Here is a 17,854-nt window from a genome sequence, read left to right on the forward strand (position 1 = left end):
GCAGCCACACGCGCTCGTACCTGGTGTCCCTGCACCCACCTCGCAGCACCAACACCCCTGCTGCTGGGGCAGCACTCCCCTCCCCGTACTGGGGACCCCAGGCTCTCGCCCCGGGCAGGGCCCCCCGCAGCAGCCGTGCTGCAGGACCCCGCAGGGCCCCGCTCCCCACCGGCCCCGTGCTCCGCTGGCCGCCGTGCAGCCGGCGCTGCTGGGGCGAGCGGCATCGTGCCAGGGACCCCCCACCCCGGGACCCCCCGCCGCCCCCGAGCAGAGGCGGAGCCCCCCGCTCCCGCCGCCCAGGGCCGGGGCTGCCCCGGCTTCAGCCCCCCGAGGCAGGAACAACGCCCGCCCCCTCCCCGGCCCCCCGCCCCCGAGCCCCGGCGGGGCGGGACGGCGGCAGCGCCGCCGGTGGCGGAGCCGCGGGCGGGGGCGGCCGGGCGGGGCGGCCCTTTGTTGCGAGCGGCGGGCGGAGCAGCCGGAGCCGCCCCGGAGCCGCCCCGCGCCCCGCCGCGGGCGGGGAGCCCCGGAGCCGCCCCGCGCTGCAGGCGGGTCCCGCCGCGCCGCGCCCGGAGCCGGTAAGCGGCGGGGCGCGGGGGGGGGGAGTGTGTGTGAGCGCGTGTGTGTGCGTGTGTGTGCGTGTGTGAGCGCGTGTGTGTGTGAGCGTGCAAGGGGGGGTGCACGGGAGGGGTGTGCGGGGGGAGGTGTGCGCTGCTGGGCGAGCACTTGTGTGCGGGGGGAGCCGTGTGCGTGCACAGGGCGTGCAAGGCGATGTGCGGGCGCTTGCACGGGGCTCCCCACGCGATGTGTGTGTGCAGGGGCGGCCACTGCCCTGGGTTTGCCGGGGCGCGGGGGTGGCAGAGGGCCTGTGTGTGTGCAGCGTGCGTGCAACGTGCGTGGATAGCTGTGCAGCGTGCGTGTGGCTGCGCGTGCAGGGTGCAGGAGCACTCGGGGCTACGTGTGTGGATGGCTGCCCGCCCCAGAGCGTGGGGCTGTGCTCACCGGGGGCGTTCCCAGGTGTGTGTGTTTGCAGGGTGGGGTGTGTGCCTCCCGTAAGCCACCGTGCGTGTGTTTACATGTGTGTCGGGCGCGCGGTACGCGCGGTGCTTGCCCGAGGAAGTGTTCTGGACGGACGTCTGGGTTTCTTGTAAGGAGGCGTGTGCGCTCACTCGGTGTCAGGTATGGGGCACGCGTGTGTGCTGCGTGTGCCACGTGTGTGGATGTGTGCACAGCGCCGGGATGCCTGCAGGCTGCACACGTGCTGCGTGTCCCAGGTGTGCCGGCTGCGCCCGATGGTGTTAGGTACCTCAGCAGCCTCTGGGCTTGGGGGCACAGGTAAAGCGGGGGCCACAGAGGTCATGGAGTCAGGGACCCCCTCTTCCTGCAGGCAGCACCGCAGTGAAGGGTGCTGCTGTGGGGTGGGGGGAGCAGGGCCAAAGAACACCAGCACTGGCCTAAACTCTGTGGGGCCAGGGCTGGCTGGGAAGGGGTCACGTATCCCTGAGCCAGGGCCCCCTGTTTCCTGCACCCTGGGAGCAGAAGTACCTGGGCTCGGAGACCACCACATCCCAGCGCTCCAAGGGGTGCTCGGTGTCTCAGTTTTGCCCTGTGCCAGTGGTGCCCAACAAGCAGCTGGGGCTGAGGGTAGTGTCCCACGTGTCCTGCAGCCTCGCAGGCCAGCAGCATGCACCGGCAGGCACACAGATTGTACAGGAGAATGGGGCAAGGGAGGGGGGATGGCTGCGTTTTGTAGGGTCCAGAGGGCCCCTGCCACAGGGCCAAAGGGGACTCTGCAGGGCAGCGTGGGGCCAGCACCTGGACAAAGAGAAGGGACGTCCAGGTGGTGGGGCCAGAGCTGGCTGGGGAGGTGTGGGGCACAGGGACAGGCAGGTGGGAGCAGGGCTGCAGCCCCTTGGGAGGCCCCCGGCTCGGCAGGGGGCATGGCCGGTGCCTGCAGAACCGGTAAGATGCCCAGGGGCCCTGGGCCTCAGGGTGCCCCTCCTGCACCGCGGCTGGAAGCTGCCGCAGCCCCTGGTCCCGAGCGGGGCCTCTTCCCCGCTGCCTGCCGGCGTGCAGCGAAGCAGAGCAGGCGTGCGTGCTCCGCGCTCCCCCCGCCGCGCTGACCGCGGCTGTGCCTCCCGAGGCAGCCCCGCTCCAGCGGGACACGCGTCCTTCTCTGAGCTGCTGGCACTGAGCAGCTGGGGCTGGGAGCATCTGTGCGTGAATCAGCAGGGCCCGGCAGCGCGCGCGGCTGCAGGTGTGCGTGCGAGCGCGCTCCCGCTCTGCCTGTGTGCGCGGCTGGGGGGAGGAGGGGGTCTTGCGAGGACGGCCTGGTGCTGTCTGGCAGCCTCCAGGAGGGAGCCGAGCTGGGGGCGTGCGCGCCGTCCCCGGGAGATGTGGGTCAGGAGGAAAAGCCTGTGTGTGTAGGCTGTGTGTAAGCGCGGCTGGAGTCTCCAAGCAGGGGATGTGCCTGTGCCGTGCCCGTGCCGGGGCAGGTTGATGAGCAGGGCTTGAGCACGCAGGCGGCAGCAGCGGGGCGGCTCTGGCCCCAGCTCCTCGCAGGCAGCAGCATGGCTCTGCGCTGCCTTCCCAGCCACCTGCAGGAGCAGGGCGGAGGGCTTCAGCGTGGGAATTTGGTTCAAAAACCACCAGCGCGCCTGCCAGTTGACCCTAGGCCACAGGTTTTGGTGCTGCCCGGGCCCGACACCCCGAGCAATTTCCCCATCCCTAACCGCTGTTGCAGGTGGAGGGGCGGGAGGGCTGGCACGGCGGCCGCACATGTGCGTGCAGGTACGGGCAGAGCTGCGCAGGGCACGCAGGCACGCACATGCCCGCCTGGGTGCTGCGCCTGCGCGCCGAGCGAGGGGCACGGTGCTGCAGGGTGCCCCTCGCGCTGCCCCGCGCTGGCAGCCTGCGTGGGCAGGCGGAGGAGATAAATGGGAGTTTGTCGTAAACAGGCCGGGCTGCCAGCAGCGGGCTGGGGAGCTGTTCCAGACGCGCTGCCGGCAGGCGCTTAAAGGCGCAGGCTCCGGACTCGCCCCGCTGCCCTGCTCCTGCCCGGCCAGGCAGCCTGGGCCGGGGCACCCTGCCCGGCCTGTCCTGCCCACCCTGCCCTGCCTGTCCTGCCCGCCTGGCCTGAGAGCGGCCGTCCTCCCCCTGGGGGTTCCCACTGCTGCGTGCCGTCACACCAGGGGGTTGGCACTGCGCTCCCGTGGCCACGCGCAGGCGATGCTCAGGTCCTCAGGGCCCCTGCGGGAACCCCCGGGGTTGCAGCAGGCAGGGGGGGCATCGCTGCAGGGGCGAGCGTCCACTCTCCCACCCCACGCAGGGTGATGCTGCCCAGCCCTGTGACGCAGAGTCACGGCCCTGTCTGTGGCGCTTCCCGGGCAAAGGGTGCTGATAAGGCAGGTGGGGTAGAGCCCCGGCCCGTGCCCAGGAAGGGATGGCGGCCGCAGCGGGAGCGGGGATGGAGCCGAGCCAAGGAGGGAGGCAGGGGCCCCGCTGGTAGCCCCAGTCACTGGGCGCCAGGTTTGGCCCCGGAGCGGGCACCGTCTGGTCGTGTCCCACTGGCAGAGCGGGGAAGCGGGGCACAGCCCTGCCAGGAGTGTGGGGGCGCCTCCCGGGCGGGGGGCTCACCCAAGGGGCCCTGCTGCTGGGGGGGCGATGGCCCAGGGGCGCAGGGCCGGGGCTGGCCCAGCAGGCAGCCAGGGGCTCTGCCCCAGGCATAGCAGCGAAGTGGCTGGGCGGGCCTCGGCCCCGGGAGGGCTGCCGAGGAGAGACCCTTTCCCTTTCCCCCCTGTTGCCATGGCAAAATAAGCAGCTGTCATTAATAACACATTTCCATGGCAACCGCTGGACGAGCGCGGCGGTTCTCTGGGGGTCTGCGTGTGCTTTTGTGAGGGGGCGGCGAGCCCCCCGCGGCCCGGCCCCGCGCCCCCGGGGACAGCCCGTCGGGGCTGGCAGCGCCCCTGCCCTGCGCCGCGGGGTGCCGCCCGCCGCGGACACCGGCGGCAGCGAGCCTTGCCCCGGGGATGCTGCGGCCCAGGCTGCGTCCCCCCGGCAGGGCGGCGGGCGCTGGGCTGTGCCGGGAGCGCGGGCGGGCGGCTCGGGGCGCAGCCGGAGCGGAGGCGCTCGGGCACCGCCGGGGAAGCCCGCGGCACGGTGCCCCCTCCCCGGGGGGCTGCGGTGCCCAGCAGCGGGTCCCGGCGGGGCGGGGAGGAGGCCGCGGGGCTGGGCTCGGCGGGGCTGGGCTGGGCGCTGCGCCCCGTGCCGGTGCCCGAGCGGGCGGGCGGGGAGCCCCGCGGGCCGGGGCGGGCCGGGGCGGGCCGGGGCCGGGGGGCGGGGGGCGGTGCCGAGCCGAGCCGAGCCGCGCCGCTCAGCCCCTCTCTCCCCACAGGTCTGCAGCGCCCGGGGCGGCTTCGCGGGACGCCGCGGAGGCCCGGCCCGGCCCGGCCCGGCTCGGCTCGCCATGGCGCCGCGGCCGGCGCTGCCCGTCCTGGCGCACTCGGTGCTGGCGGCGCTGCTGCTCTCGGCGGCGCAGGAGCCGGTGCCGCGGGTCAGCCTGCCCTACGGTGAGTGCCTGCGGGGCTGCGCGGGGGGACGGACGGGGCGGGCCCGGGGGCTGGCCGGGCACCCCGCCGCCGGCACCCGTGGGACCCCGTCCGGGGGCGCGGGGGGGAGCCCCGGCGGCGGGGCTGCCCCGAGCATCTCGCCGTGCCCGACGGCCGCCCCTGGGGGGCGCGGGCTGCCCCCGCCCGCTCGGCCGGGACCGGGACCGGGACCGGGGTTGGCCTCCCCCGGCCGTGGGACGGAGCCGGCCCCGCCGCCCCGGCGTGGAAACGCCTTGTGACAGCCCGCGGGGTGCTGAGCCTGCACAGCTCCCTCCCAGCCAGCCCGGCAAGCCGGGGCTCGCTGCGCTCCGGGGGCTGCCGGCAGCGCGGACACGCGGGGAGCGGCGGGGGCTGCGTGGTGGGCATGGGGCAGAGCCCCCGGGCTGCAGGCGCGGCGGTCGGGGAGCACGGAGCTGGGGCAGGGTGCTCGGAGCTGGGGCAGGGTGCTCGTGTCCCCCGCGCACGGGGTGCGTGAGCGTGGGAGGGGGCGAGCCGGCCACAGGGGCTCTGCCCGTTGGCACTCCACGCGGCTCCGGCCCCGCCACGGCAGCCAGGGTGCCTGCGGGACCCCCTCACGGCTGGGGGTCTGCGCAGCCCCTCGCCGTGCCCGGCCCCAGGAGCTCTGGGACCCCCTGGCCCTGGACTGGGCTGGGGAAGGGGCTGGGGAGGGGCGGCCCAGGGCAAGTGGGGTCCTGGCAGGCAGAGCCCCCCCTCGCCCTGCAGAGCCCCTCCTGGCTGCTGCCTGGGGCTACGTGCCACCGGTTGACGTTGGGGGGGGGTCAGCGTCAGGACACTCCTGGGGGCAGCTCGGGTTGGCACTGGCAGCCACGGGCCCGGCTCCATTGGCCGGCACTGAGGCTGTGGCGTGGGCAGCCCACAAGTGTTGAGGCTCGCTGGGCTCCCAGAGGTGGCTAAATCCAGCTGCCGTTGGCGAGCGGTGCCTGTCCCTCGCTGGCTCCTGGCTGGGGACAGCTGGGGAGGGCGCGGTGGCTTTGGGTCAGGACAGTTCTGGCACGGGAGTGCTCTCTGGCTCCGTGTGCTGTGGTTCATCGGCGTGGACGTGGCCCTGCCACGTGCTCCCGTGACCGCCGGCCACAGTTGTGGTGGCACCAGCAGATCTGGGACCTGCTGAGTGGGTTGGGATGGATGGGAGCCCCCGGAGCCAGCGGGACAGCCCAGCTCGGCACCGTGCCTTGCCACACCGTGCCGTGCCACACCGTGCGTGCACAGACCGGTTCTGGCCCAGCTCTGCCCGCCTGCAGAGGCTGTTTTGGCAGCGGCTGCAGCCTGGGCTCATGGCTGTGGGGGGAACCTGGGGGTCCCGACCTAGATCCCCCCAGTGCCACTGCAGGAGCGGGCAGGGGGTGCCGGCAGCAGCGTGCATCCAAAAGTGGCTCCTGTGTGGGGCTTGCGGTTGGCAGGGGGGAGGAGCAGGCAAGCTGCTCCCCTTGAGCGGCTGGATGTGCCTCCAGCAGGTTTGTCTGGAAGAAGCAGGTCTTGTCCTAACAGGTCCCCCTGGCAGCCAGCACAGGCTCCAGAGCTCCCAGGCTGGGAGAGCTCTGCGGGGTGCAGGGGCTGCTGCTGCCACTCTGCTGGCCGCGCTGCACCTGCCACGGGTGGCGTAGCCCTGACACCTGGGCACGGGACCCCTTGGCAGGATGCGGCTCCCTGGGGCATCCTTCCCTCTGTGCTGCCCCAAGGGAGGTGGCGTCAGAGGGCAGGCACTGGGCCAGGTGCCCTGGACTGTGCCCAGGCTGCCGGGATCGGGGAAGGGCTGTGCCGTGCCTTCTGGGGAGGGAGCCCAGGGTGCTTGTCAGGCACAGCAGGTGGGGATCGGGGTTGGGAGTGCTGTGTCCCTGCGGGGCTGTGTTGTGCCCCCCCATGCTCGCCCTGGCTGCAGTGGTGCCAGCAGGAGAGCAGGGAGAGGAGCAGGGTCCTGCCCCGGCAGCGCTGCCAGCACCCGAGCGCACCGGACAGAGTCCGTGCAGCAGCTGGCACTGAGCAGGGGCCGGGCAGGTCGGGGCATCCCCGGGGAGCTGTGGGTCAGGGGTGAGGGAGTTGGCAGCGTGAGTCAGCCCGACGTGTCCCACTGACACAGCGAGGCCGTCTGAATCAGAGGGCTGCTGGCGGGAGAGGAAGGGCTTCCGGGGCAAGGCCACCCACGCGGGACAGGCGCTCGCCTGACTCAGCCGCTGCCCAGGGCTGGTGCGGGCAGCTGCTGGGGCAGTGCCGGGGGGCTCTGCGGGAGGGGGTCCCCCCAGGGCTGGCTGCAGGGCTGAGCCCCGAGGGGCCGCGCTGCCCTGTGCTGGGCAGAGTGCCTGCAGTGCTGTGCGCCCCGGGGCCATCCCCGGGGGCCAGGATGCTGCAGCCCGTGCTCACAGCAGTGCAGACGTCGCCCTCGGGTGTTATTGCAGCTGTTTGTGGTTCGCTGCGGTGCCGGGGGTGCAGCCGGCTGTGGCGCAGCCAGCCCGGCCCAAGCTGCCAGGTCCCTCAGCGAAGGGCGAGGGGAGCTGCCCCATCTCAGTCTGCTGCCTTCTGCCTCGTGTCACGGCCGCTGCGGAGGTCGGTGTGGTGCGCGCAGCCCAGAGCAGCGTGCGCGGTGCTGATCCCTCGCTCTCCCCCGCAGACTCTGCCGAGCGGGTCGTGCACCGCTTCAAGGTGCCCGGCGTGTCCAACTACACGGCGCTGCTGCTGAGCCCGGATGGCGGCACCCTCTACCTGGGGGCGCGCGAGGTGCTCTTCGCCGTCAACACCAGCCACTTCCAGCCCGGCGCGCCGGCCCGCAGGGTGAGCCCGTGTGGAGGGGCCGAGCCCCGCAGGACCACGGAGCCCCGGGGAGGGCTGGGGACACCGAGCCCAAGTTCGGCGCGGGTTCCCTTCCGTGCAAGACCTGGCGCTTTTTGCAGCCGGTTGGGACAGCGAGGAGGCTGCTGCCCCAGCTGTGCTGGCAGCGGGTGCTCAGCCCCAGGCGGCAGCTGCCTCGCCGGCCCCGTGTGGGATGGAGCCAAGGGAGGACACCGGTGCTGGGGCCAAGCTCTGCCAGCCCCAGGAGGGGTGTCAGGGAGCCAGCCGGTGACGGGGGCTCCCAGTGACTGTCCCCTCTCTGCAGCTGCCGTGGGGTGCGGATGAGGAGAAGAAGAGGCAGTGTGTGTTCAAGGGCAAGGACCCCCAGGTGAGCCCAGCGGGATGTGCTGCCTGGGGCCGGCAGTGCCCCGTGCGCTGCACCTGCAGGCGCGGTGGCTGAGCCCTGTCCTCCCCCTGCAGAGGGACTGTCACAACTACATCAAGATGCTGCTGCAGCTGAACAGCACCCACCTCTACACCTGCGGGACCTGCGCCTTCAGCCCCGCCTGCGCCTACATTGTGAGCATGGGGAGGGTGCCGGGGGGCCCTGTGGGGCCGCGAGTCCCCAGGGTGGGAGGCGGGCGCCGTGCCGTGCTCACAGCCCCGTCCCCCCGCAGAACGTGCAGCACTTCAGCCTGGAGCGAGATGCGTCAGGAAGGGTGCTGCTGGAAGACGGGAAGGGACGCTGCCCCTTCGACCCTGAGTACCGGTCCACCGCCGTCATGGTCGGTAAGGCACGCGCACCCTCGTCCTCTGCGGCGGGCCGAACCAGGGCCAGGCACGGGCAGCCCTGGTGGGAGCGGGTCTGTGTCCGTGCTGGGTCCCAGCAGGAGCTTCTCTCTGTCAGACGGCGAGCTCTATGCCGGGACTGTCAGCAACTTCCAGGGCAACGAGCCCACCATCTACCGCAGCCAGGAGAGCCGCATCGCCCTCAAGACGGAGAACTCCCTCAACTGGCTGCAGGGTGAGGGGGGCTGGGACGGCAGGTCGGGTCGTCGGCCCTGGGCCAGGGGAGGTGCAGGGACGGGGACGGGGTGGTGCTGAAGGCGCCTGTGCCCCCAGACCCAGTCTTCGTGGGCTCAGCCTACCTGCGGGAGAGCCTGCCTGCCGGCAACCCCGAGGGTGACGACGACAAGGTCTACTTCTTCTTCAGCGAGACTGGCAAGGAGTTTGACTACTTCGAGAACACCATTGTCTCACGCATCGCACGCGTGTGCAAGGTGGGCGCGGGGCAGCGGGGGCACACGTGGGGAGGATGTGCCCGGCATGTCGCTGATGCGGGGCAGGGGGTAGGGATGTGGGACCACCCTGCACATGTCTGTCCCTGGGAAGGGACCAGCACCTGCGGGGGAGCCCTCCGGGGCAGTTACAGCTCCACGGTGCCCAGCCCAGCTCAAGCTTGTTGCCCCTGCTTGCCCCACTGGTAGCAGCAGCCCTTCCCTGCCTCCTGTGCCCCCCGTTGTAGGGGACACAAACCCGTCCTCCTCCGGGATTGCATTTCCCTTCTCCTGTGCACGCTGCTTTGCTTGTGCCTCCCTAGCCCTGGGGCTGCTCTGGCCAGGGCCTCAGCGCTGCCGCGTGGACAGACGGAGCCCCTGTCCCCTCAGCCAGCCCGGGGGGCTCCGCAGCATGGGGGCATCCCCGTGGGGCTTCCCCGTGGGGCAGCAGAGCCATCGTGCCCCATGCCCTGACCCCCCGGTGCCTGCACAGGGGGACCAGGGCGGGGAGCGGGTGCTGCAGAGGCGGTGGACGACCTTCCTGAAGGCACAGCTGCTCTGCTCGCACCCCGAGGACGGCTTCCCCTTCAACGTGCTGCAGGACGTCTTCGTGCTCACGCCGGGGGAGCTGCGCTGGAAGGAGACGGTCTTCTACGGGGTCTTCACCTCGCAGTGGTGAGCGGCGCGGGGGGCGCAGGGGGCAGCGGGGTCGGCTCCAGCCACCCCTGGGTTCCCAGAGGCGTGTGAGGCTCAGCGGAGCCGCGGTGCCTGACCCTGCCGTGGGCTTCACCTCTCCCCAGGAACAAGGGTGGCCTGGGCAGCTCGGCGGTGTGCGCCTTCCCCATCCGCAGCGTGCAGAGGGCCTTCAGCGGGCTCTACAAGGAGGTGAACCGCGAGACACAGCAGTGGTATACGGACACCAGCCCCGTGCCGGAGCCCCGTCCAGGCACGGTACGTGCCCCTGGGCACAACTGCAGGACGGGGGCAGCCCCTGCGCCCGCCGCCACCTCCATCCCTCTGGGTCCTGGCAGTGGCGGCAGGGCCACCCGCTGCCCCACACCCCGGCTGACCCCCTCCTCTCTCCCCAGTGCATCACCAGCCACACGCGGCACCTGAAGATCAACTCGTCCCTCCAGATGCCGGACCGGGTGCTGAACTTCATCAAGGACCATTTCCTGATGGACAGCCCCGTCCGGAGCCAGCCACTGCTGCTGCAGAGCCGCCTGCGCTACCAGCAGATCGGCGTCCACCGCGCACAGGGCCTCCACGGCACCTACGACGTCCTCTTCCTGGGCACGGGTGGGTGCAGCCCGGGGGCTGGACGGGGCGGGATGGGACAGGCACCGCGTGCCCTCAGCCCCACTCAGCACGGGCCTTGTGTTTGCAGACGACGGCCGCTTGCACAAGGCTGTGCATGTGAACCACAGGGTGCACATCATCGAGGAGATCCACCTCTTCCCCGCCGGGCAGCCCGTTCTGCAGCTGCTGCTGGACCACGACCAGGCAGGGGCCGGGCACGGGCGCTGTGGGGTTGGAGCAAGGGGAGGTGTTGCGAGGGGCAGGGATCTGCTCGTGGTTTGGGGATCACTTTCTCCCTCCTTGCCAGGCCCCCGCTGTGCTGGGAGCTGTGACTCCGAGCCCAAGGCTGGAGAGCCCCGGAGGGCTGGGATCCGGCCCTGCCGCAGGTGTTGGGGCCGGGGCTGTGACACTGACCCCCTCCTGCCTCCCCACTGCAGGGCCTGGTCTACGCAGCCTCCTACGCGGCGGTGGCTCAGGTGCCCTTTGCCAACTGCAGCCTGTACCGCAGCTGTGGCGAGTGCGTGCTGGCGCGGGACCCCTTCTGCGCCTGGAGCCGGGGCGCCTGCCGCAGCACCGCCCTGCACCCTTCGGCGCACCCCCAGTAAGTGCCGCACCCCGGGAAGTGCTGCACCCAGCCCCCTGCAGCCCCCAGCACCCTGACCCCCCCTTCCTCTGCCCCAGGCTCTGGGCCCAGGACATCGAAGGCGCTGACACGGAGCGGCTCTGCCAGTCGGCCAACGTGTCCCAGCCCCGTCCCCGCATCCTTCTGACCCCAGGTGAGATGCTGCCAGGGCGCTGCCCTGCGGCAGGGGCTGCTGCCGGCCCCTGCTTGGCCCCCCTCAGCTCCCCCAGCACCCACAGCAGCAGGGTCCCGCAGCCTTGCTGACGTCCCCGCGGGTTGTCTCCCCGCAGCCTCGGGCACCCCGTGCCAGCAGATCCAGCTGCCGCCTAACGCGGTGCGCCCGCTGCCGTGCCGCCTGCTCTCCAACCTGGCCTCGCGGCGCTGGCTGCACAACGGCGCCCCTGTCAACGCCTCCTACCTGGTGCTGCCCGAGGGGGCCCTCATCCTGGTGGGCAGCCCCGAGCGGGCGGGCACCTACGAGTGCTGGTCGCTGGAGGAAGGCTTCCGCAAGCTGATGGCCAGCTACTGCGTGGGCGTGCAGGAGCTGGCCCACGGGCCGCTGGAGGCCGGCAGCAAGGTGTCCGCCGGCCGGGATGCCCTGGAGGCCGTCAGCACCTCGCGGAGCACCTCGGCAGTGGGCAGTGCCGCAGCCCGGCTGGACGGCAAGACCTACTGGACTGAGTTCCTGGTGATGTGCGTGCTCTTCGCCACGGCCGTGCTCGTGCTGGCCCTCTTCCTCCTGCACCGGCACCGCGACGGCATGAAAGCCTTGCTGGAGCCCGCAGACCCCGGCCGGCACCAGAAGCCGCCCCGCAAGCCCGTGGAGAGCCTGCCCCTGAACGGCAGCAGCCTGCCCAGCGCGGTGCCCGAGCACAAGGGCTACCAGGCCCTGCAGGACAACTACATCGTCAGCACCCCCGTGCACGAGCCCCCGGGCACCACGCGCGCCTTCTCCGAGTCGGAGAAGAGGCCCCTCCACGTCCGGGACAGCTTCGTGGAGGTGTCTCCAGCCTGCCAAAGACCCCGGGTGCGCCTGGGCTCTGAGATCCAGGACTCGGTGGTGTGACGGGGGATGAGCCCAGCCCCCTTGCGCATGACTGCCTCTGCTCTGCTGAGCCTCGCCGGCCCGCGGTGCCGCGGCTGGGATCGGTGTTCGTCTGTGTGTGCATGCCCGGAGCCCGCGCCCACCACGCCACGTGCTCAACTGCCGGAGGTCCTGGGGCGCTGCCTGGGCACCACCTCAGCTCCAGCCCCACGCCTTGGGATGGGGCCGGCGGCTCCTGGCGCGGAGGGGCATCGCGTGCCTTCCAGGGACGGGTGGGATTCCTCCCGCAGCCCTGCATCCCTGCCACGGGATGGACACGGTGCCCGGCAAGGGCTGCCGGCGCAGCCCCGGACCCGTCTATGCAGAGGGCAGGGGGGGGTCGGCCGCAGCCCCCCTAAACCCTGACTCACTGTGACGTCCCGCTGCGGGACTCAGAGCCACGCATGCGGCCGGGTGGTGCCAGAGCGCAGCGGCCCCGCGGCATGTGCTGTGTGTCTGTGCTTGGTTCGGTTTTAATATGTTGAAAATGTGAATCGTGTCCTGGGGAGAGGGGGGAGCAGGCAGCAGAGCTCACCCCGTGAAGAGCTGGCAGGGCTCATGCCCCTCGCCCATGCGCTCCCCGATGTGCGTGTGCAGAAACGTCTGTGGTTTTTACATAAAGTTCTGGTGTCTCCTTTGTACGCGTGTGTGCTGCTGCGGCTGGCGGGGCCGGGGACCGTGCCCAGAGCCGGGACTGTCCCCGTGGCCCTGCAGCGGGGAGCCGCAGCCAGCTCTTGCCAGGTCTGGGGGAAAACAACAGGGGGCTGCTCGGCCCCCTGTGGGGGGCTGCACGGCGTGGCCGCGAAGCAGTGGGACACGGCCATCCCAGCACCACGAGCAGCTGAGGAAGGCATTGGGGAAGGGAAGGAGAAAGAGGGGGAGGCAGAGGCTGGGCCAGCCTCTGGCAGGACAGGGGCTGTGGCAATCCCAGGACCCCACTGTTCCCGTCCCTGCCCTGCCTGGCTGCAGGCAGACCCCCCCCATCGCTTTCCCAGCGGGACCCGGCTGTGGCACAGGGAACCAGCGCTGGAGCAAGGACCTGGCAGCACGGCACAGCGCCGCTCACCAGCCCTCGCGCCTGGGAAGCAGCGAGCTCTGCACCAAGCCGGCGTGCTGGGGCAGGATCCCCCCCCCGGGACCAGCGCTGCCTCGCTCCCGGCCGGACCAGCGCACCCAGCTTCCTGCCCAGCCTGTTCTGGGACATCAGAAAAGCCACCGGAGGCGTCGGCTGGTGCCGTGCCAGCAGACACAGCCCCTGGGGCCGCGGGCCGCGGCTGGCAGATACCATCAGCGCTGCGGGGCACTGAGCTGGAAGGGCCGGCACCGCCGGGAGCTGGGACGTGAGAAACGTCTGAGAGCCGGGGCCACGGCTCCGGCACCGCCGGGGCGCAGCCGTGGCAGCGCTGGGGGAGGCCGGGCGCCGCGGGCTCCCTGCGTGGGGCCGTTGCAGCGGCTGGCGGCCGGCCAGGGCGAAGCCCGCTGGATGAACAGACACAAAGCCCCGGCGCCGCTCGCCGCAAAGGTAGCTGCTCGCCTGCCCTGGATTTCCTTTTGTGCCTCCTGCTTGAGAGCCGAGCTCTTTGTGCAGCGCCCGCTGAGCGCGCTGGGAAACAGCCCCCGGTTCTCCCAAGGAGGGAGGTGTCCCCCCGAGGAGGGAGCTGTCCCCCGGCAGCGCCGGGCCCCCCGCAGGCCCCGTCCCTGGGAGCTGCAGCTGGCGCAGGCAGAGGGGCCTGGCAGGAGGCCGCGTCCCCAGCACCCCTCATGGCACCGGTCCTGCAGCGCTGGGGGCAGTCCCCCCCTCCTCCGTCCCCCGGAGTGAGACAAAAGCAGCAGGGCCAGGCAGAGGGTGAAACCAGAGCCCTTTATTTGTCCTCTCCAAAGCACAGAGAGGAAGAGCATGCAGAGCCACAGCTGAATGCAAGCCCGAGGAGGGGCAGAGAGGAAAAGAAAAGGAAAACCAGACCCTGAGTGCACTGATGCTGAGGCAGAGTGCGGCTGCGGCTCCTGCTGCCCCGGGGCCAGCCCTGCAAGCAGGGAGGCGCAGCTCCGGAGTGGCAAGAGGACAGCATCACTGCTGGGACATTGCATCCGAGGTGGATTATTTCTCAGAAGAATCCCTGTTGTGCAGGAAGGCCCCGAGGAAGAGCAGTGGAAGGCACAAATTGGTACTGTGAGCGGTGAGAGGGGCTGTGCTCGGTGCAGCGTGGCCCCAGCCAGGAGCACCCCTGTGCCAGCCCCGACCCACCGCAGAGCTGCGCTCATGAAGGGTTAAAATCTGATCCTGAGGCAGCAGAGCTGCTGCCTCCTGGTCTGGTGGATGTGTCCAGGACCGTGGCAAGGCAGCGTCCCAGGACCACTCATCGGCTGCAGAGCCCTGCAGACGCCTGCTGTGCATCAGAAGGGAGCAGGAGCAGAGTCCTGCCTAAGGCACTGCGGTACCGCCAGGCTGGTGAGGCGCAGGGCCCTCTGCCGCCCTGCTCACTGGAAGAGGAAATGTCTGAGACCATGAAGAGCTGTGGTAGCCAGAGAAGCAGTTCTGCTGGAGAGCTGCAGGGCTCTCACAGGACGATCTTGAAGGAGCTGCAAGAGACACGACAAGTTCTGCATCTCCTCACTGCGTTGGAAGCAAGCAGTGTGCGAGCAACCAGTGCTCTGGGGACACATTGTCACCCCGTGCCAGAGGGGCCTCTACAGATTTATCATGGGGTGAAGTTCCCTTTGCTGTTACAGGAGACCTCGTAAGGGATAGGCTTGCCTTACTGCTCCCATGAGAGCTCTGCCCCAAAGCCAGCGCAGCAATCGGGGTGGGCTAGCCCCTCGACAGAGCCCCCTGGGACTGCACCACTGCAGGCCACAGTACCTGGCAAAGTCCGGGGAGCGGGAGACAACGTGCTGGAACTCGGAGAGGTTGATGGTGCCGTCCTTGTCAATGTCTGACTCCTCCAGGATCTGCAGGGGAGAGAAAAGCAGTGAGCTCTGTGTGGCCAGGACCATGCAGCGACCCCTGCCCAGCCTGATGGTCCTCACGTTCTGGATGAGCTGCTCCATCTCCGCGTTGCTCAGAGAGGCCTCCTCACCTTGCCCTGTCAAGCAGTTGACCAGCTTCTCCAGGTCCTTTCTGTCCAGAGTCCCATCATCGTCAAAGTCTTTGGGGAGAGGAAAGTTACATCTCGGCAGGGCCCCCGTGCCTCGAGTCAGAAGCACTCATGCTTAGGGAAGAGGGGGCCTGGATGACCTGCAGGCACGGCAACTCGGCACCGCACATCTTACGCACGCCCTGCCGAATGCATGGTCCCCGCAGGGAGTCCCTAAAGCTGCCACTGCTGTGGGCACCGTGAGGGCCCTGCCAGCCCTTGCAGGCTGTCCCCAACCACAGGGGGAGGATCCCAGAACACTGCGTCTGCCCCCAGAGTTACCAAAGATGCGGAAAGCGTAGTGGGATTTGATATCCGAGGTGGCGGAGTCGCTGAAGACACTCAGCATGTCGAGGAAGTCTTCAAAGGACATGCTGTCGTCCCCCTCCTCTGAGGTGGAGAAGACCCTGCAGATCCGGTGCTGGAAGGGGTTTGCCTGCCGAGATGGGAGGGCTCAGGGCAGGCTCCCACGGGTGCCAGGCCCTGTGGAGCACTGCCCCGCACACACGGGGTGCCCCGCTCTGCCACCAGGCCCTCGTGCGCAGTGCAGCTGTGCCACCCTGGGCAGCATCGCCCTCGGCCCAGCAGCACGGAGGGGACAAGGGATCCAATTGTAGGCACAGCTGACATGGGGCGGGCGAGACGCTGCCCAAGTGTCGGTCAGAGCAGCACGGCAAGGTCCGAGCGTGGGCACCACGGGGCCCTCGAGGGGTGAGCGGTGCCCTGCCCAGACGCACCCCACCCCGGGAGCAGCGCGGGGTCCCGCTGCCGCCAGGCACCGTACCCGCAGCTCGGGCAGCGTCAGGATCCGGCTCTTGGGAACGCGCAGGGAGCAGGCATTCTCCCTCTGCTCCTTTGGCAGCAGCTCACTGAACCTCTTGTAGGCACTTGAAGAGGCAAGAACAAGAGAGGCTCTGTGCGCGAGCGGCGTGGGGCGCCCCTCGGGCCGGGGGGAAGCGCCAGCTCCCGGGACCGGCACCGGGGGGCGAGGACCCGGCCCCGTCGCCCGTCCCCTCCGTGCCACGGGCGGCCCCGCTCCGCAGCCGGTGACGCTCCCGCAGGGCAGCAGCCGGGCGCCCTGCCCGGGGCGGCCGCACCCAGCGACCTTCGCACCCTGCCGCCGGCGGCCCCGCGGGCAGGGAAAAGGCTCGGCCCGGCCCCGGGCCGCCCTCCCGGCCCTCCCGGCCCCGGGGCAGCCCCCTCCCGGAGCGGAGCCCCCCGCGCGGCCCGGGCACTCACAGCAGGATCTCCTGCTTGCTCAGGAAGGTCAGCTCCTGCGGGGACAGCGCGCGTCAGCGCCCAGCCGGGCGGCCCCGGGCCCTCGGCGGGGAGCTGCTCCCCGCGGGACCCCGAGCCCGGCCCCGGCCCCCTCCCCTGTGCCCCCCGGTCCCTGTGCGTCCCGGTCCCGGTCCCCCTCCCGAGCCCGGCCCCATCCCCTGTGCTCCCCGGCCCCGACCCCGGAGCCCCCCCGGCCCCGGCCCCCGCAGCCCCCCGGTCCCGCAGCCCCCCGGTGCCGGTGCCGGTCCCGGTGCCGGTGCCGCCCCCCGCACCTGGTACTCGCGCAGCGCCTCCCGCGGCAGCAGGCTGCCCGCGCCCCCCATGCCGCCCGGGGCCGCTTCCGCCTCGCACGTCACTGCCGCTGCCATGGCAACGCCCCCCCCGCCCCGCCCCGCCTCCGGTGCCGCGCGGCACGTGGGCAGGTGCGGGGGGGCCGGGACCGGGAGCGGGACCGGGAGCACCGGGAGCGGGACCGCGGCGGGAGGGCGCGGGGCAGCGCGGCGGGGGCAGCGCGGGGCCGGGGGCCGGCCCCAGCACCGCGGCGCTCACCCGGCCGCCCCCCCCGGCAGGTCCCGGTGGCACCGAGCATGGCGGCGGCGAGCAGCGGGGAGCAGCCGGGGCCGCCGGACGCCCCCGAGCCCGAGGACTTCGTGTACGGGGAGGACGAGTTCGTGCTGCAGGGGGTCGCCTGGCCCGGCGCCGCGCCGTCCCGCTTCGACCGGGCCCTGCTGGGCGCGTGGCAGGACCGCATGGCGCGGGGCCTGTTCCGGTACCGCCTCGGGGAGCTGCCCACGCGCGTCCTGCCCGGCGCCATGGGCCTGGTGGCGCAGCTCAACCCGCAGCGCGCCACCGAGCGCCGGCCGCCGCAGGCCATCCGCAGCCTGACGCAGCCCTTCGACCCGCGGCAGTTCAACTTCACGCGGATCCGGCCCGGGGAGGTGCTGCTGCGCCTGCGCCGCCGCACGGGGGGCGACCCGCCGCCCCTCGACCGCGTGCTGGTGGCCATCAACGTCAGCCCGCTGGAGCGCGGCCACGTCCTGCTGCTGCCCGAGCCGGCGCTGGGGCTGCCGCAGGCGCTCACCCCGCAGCTGCTGCGCTTCGGGCTGGAGGCCGTGCTGCTCAGCGCCCAGCCCGGCTTCCGCGTGGGCTTCAACAGCCTGGGCGCCTCGGCCTCCGTCAACCACCTGCACCTGCACGCCTTCTACCTGGCCCACCCGCTGCGCGTCGAGTCGGCGCCCGCCGAGCCGCTGCTGCCCGAGCGGGGCCTGGCCCTGCTGCGGGACGTCCCGGCGCCCGCCCTGCTCTTCTACGCGGCGGGCGCGGACCTGCGGGGCCTGGCGGAGGCCGTGTGCGGCCTGGCGGGCGGCCTGGCGGCGCGGGGCCTGGCCTACAACGCGTTCGCCACGCGGGGCGCGCCGCCGGCGGGCGGGGCAGCGGCGCCGGGGCTGCGGGTGCTGCTGTGGCCGCGCCGGCCGAGCTTCGAGCCCGAGCCCGAGGCGGGGGCGGTGCCGGCCGCGGCGCTGTGCGAGCTGGCCGGGTACCTGCCGCTGCCGGCCGCCGCCGCCTTCCGGGCGCTGTCGGAGGCCGAGGCGCTGCGCGCCCTGCGCCGCCCGCTGCTGCCCGAGCCCGAGCTGCGCCGCCTGGCGGCCGAGCTGCTGCCGCCGCCCGGCACGGCGGGCCGCCGCCCGGACACGTGACCGCCCCGGCACGTGACCGCCCGCCCGGCCGCTCCGCCCGCCGGCGTCTCGGTGGCCCGGGGGGGGGGGGGG

General features: G+C 72.0%; 3 protein-coding genes across 3 annotated transcripts; 2 read left to right on the forward strand and 1 right to left on the reverse strand.

The window, feature by feature from the left end:
* The first annotated feature begins 471 nt into the window (after positions 1-471).
* Positions 472-12,310, forward strand: SEMA4B (semaphorin 4B). The gene is made up of 15 exons (XM_080551619.1): positions 472-575; positions 4,394-4,568; positions 7,234-7,394; positions 7,717-7,779; positions 7,872-7,970; positions 8,069-8,180; positions 8,299-8,415; positions 8,514-8,671; positions 9,162-9,343; positions 9,469-9,619; positions 9,757-9,967; positions 10,056-10,171; positions 10,405-10,568; positions 10,649-10,743; positions 10,880-12,310. The coding sequence occupies exons 2-15, from the start codon at positions 4,466-4,468 to the stop codon at positions 11,653-11,655; spliced, it is 2,508 nt and encodes an 835-aa protein (XP_080407745.1). The 5' UTR covers positions 472-575; positions 4,394-4,465; the 3' UTR covers positions 11,656-12,310.
* Positions 12,311-13,515: 1,205 nt separating this feature from the next.
* CIB1 (calcium and integrin binding 1) lies at positions 13,516-16,480 on the reverse strand. Its single transcript, XM_080551635.1, has 7 exons — positions 16,358-16,480; positions 16,047-16,081; positions 15,592-15,694; positions 15,090-15,243; positions 14,701-14,819; positions 14,534-14,622; positions 13,516-14,253 (listed from the first exon to the last, which is right to left on the reverse strand). Exons 1-7 carry the CDS (start codon positions 16,451-16,453, stop codon positions 14,232-14,234), a joined length of 618 nt encoding a protein of 205 aa, XP_080407761.1. The 5' UTR covers positions 16,454-16,480; the 3' UTR covers positions 13,516-14,231.
* Positions 16,455-17,854, forward strand: GDPGP1 (GDP-D-glucose phosphorylase 1). Its single transcript, XM_080551630.1, has 2 exons — positions 16,455-16,507; positions 16,655-17,854. Exon 2 carries the CDS (start codon positions 16,673-16,675, stop codon positions 17,780-17,782), a length of 1,110 nt encoding a protein of 369 aa, XP_080407756.1. The 5' UTR covers positions 16,455-16,507; positions 16,655-16,672; the 3' UTR covers positions 17,783-17,854.

This window comes from Anser brachyrhynchus (assembly GCF_964034855.1).
Source record: "Anser brachyrhynchus genome assembly, chromosome: 11".
NCBI classification, from domain to species: Eukaryota; Metazoa; Chordata; class Aves; order Anseriformes; family Anatidae; genus Anser; species Anser brachyrhynchus.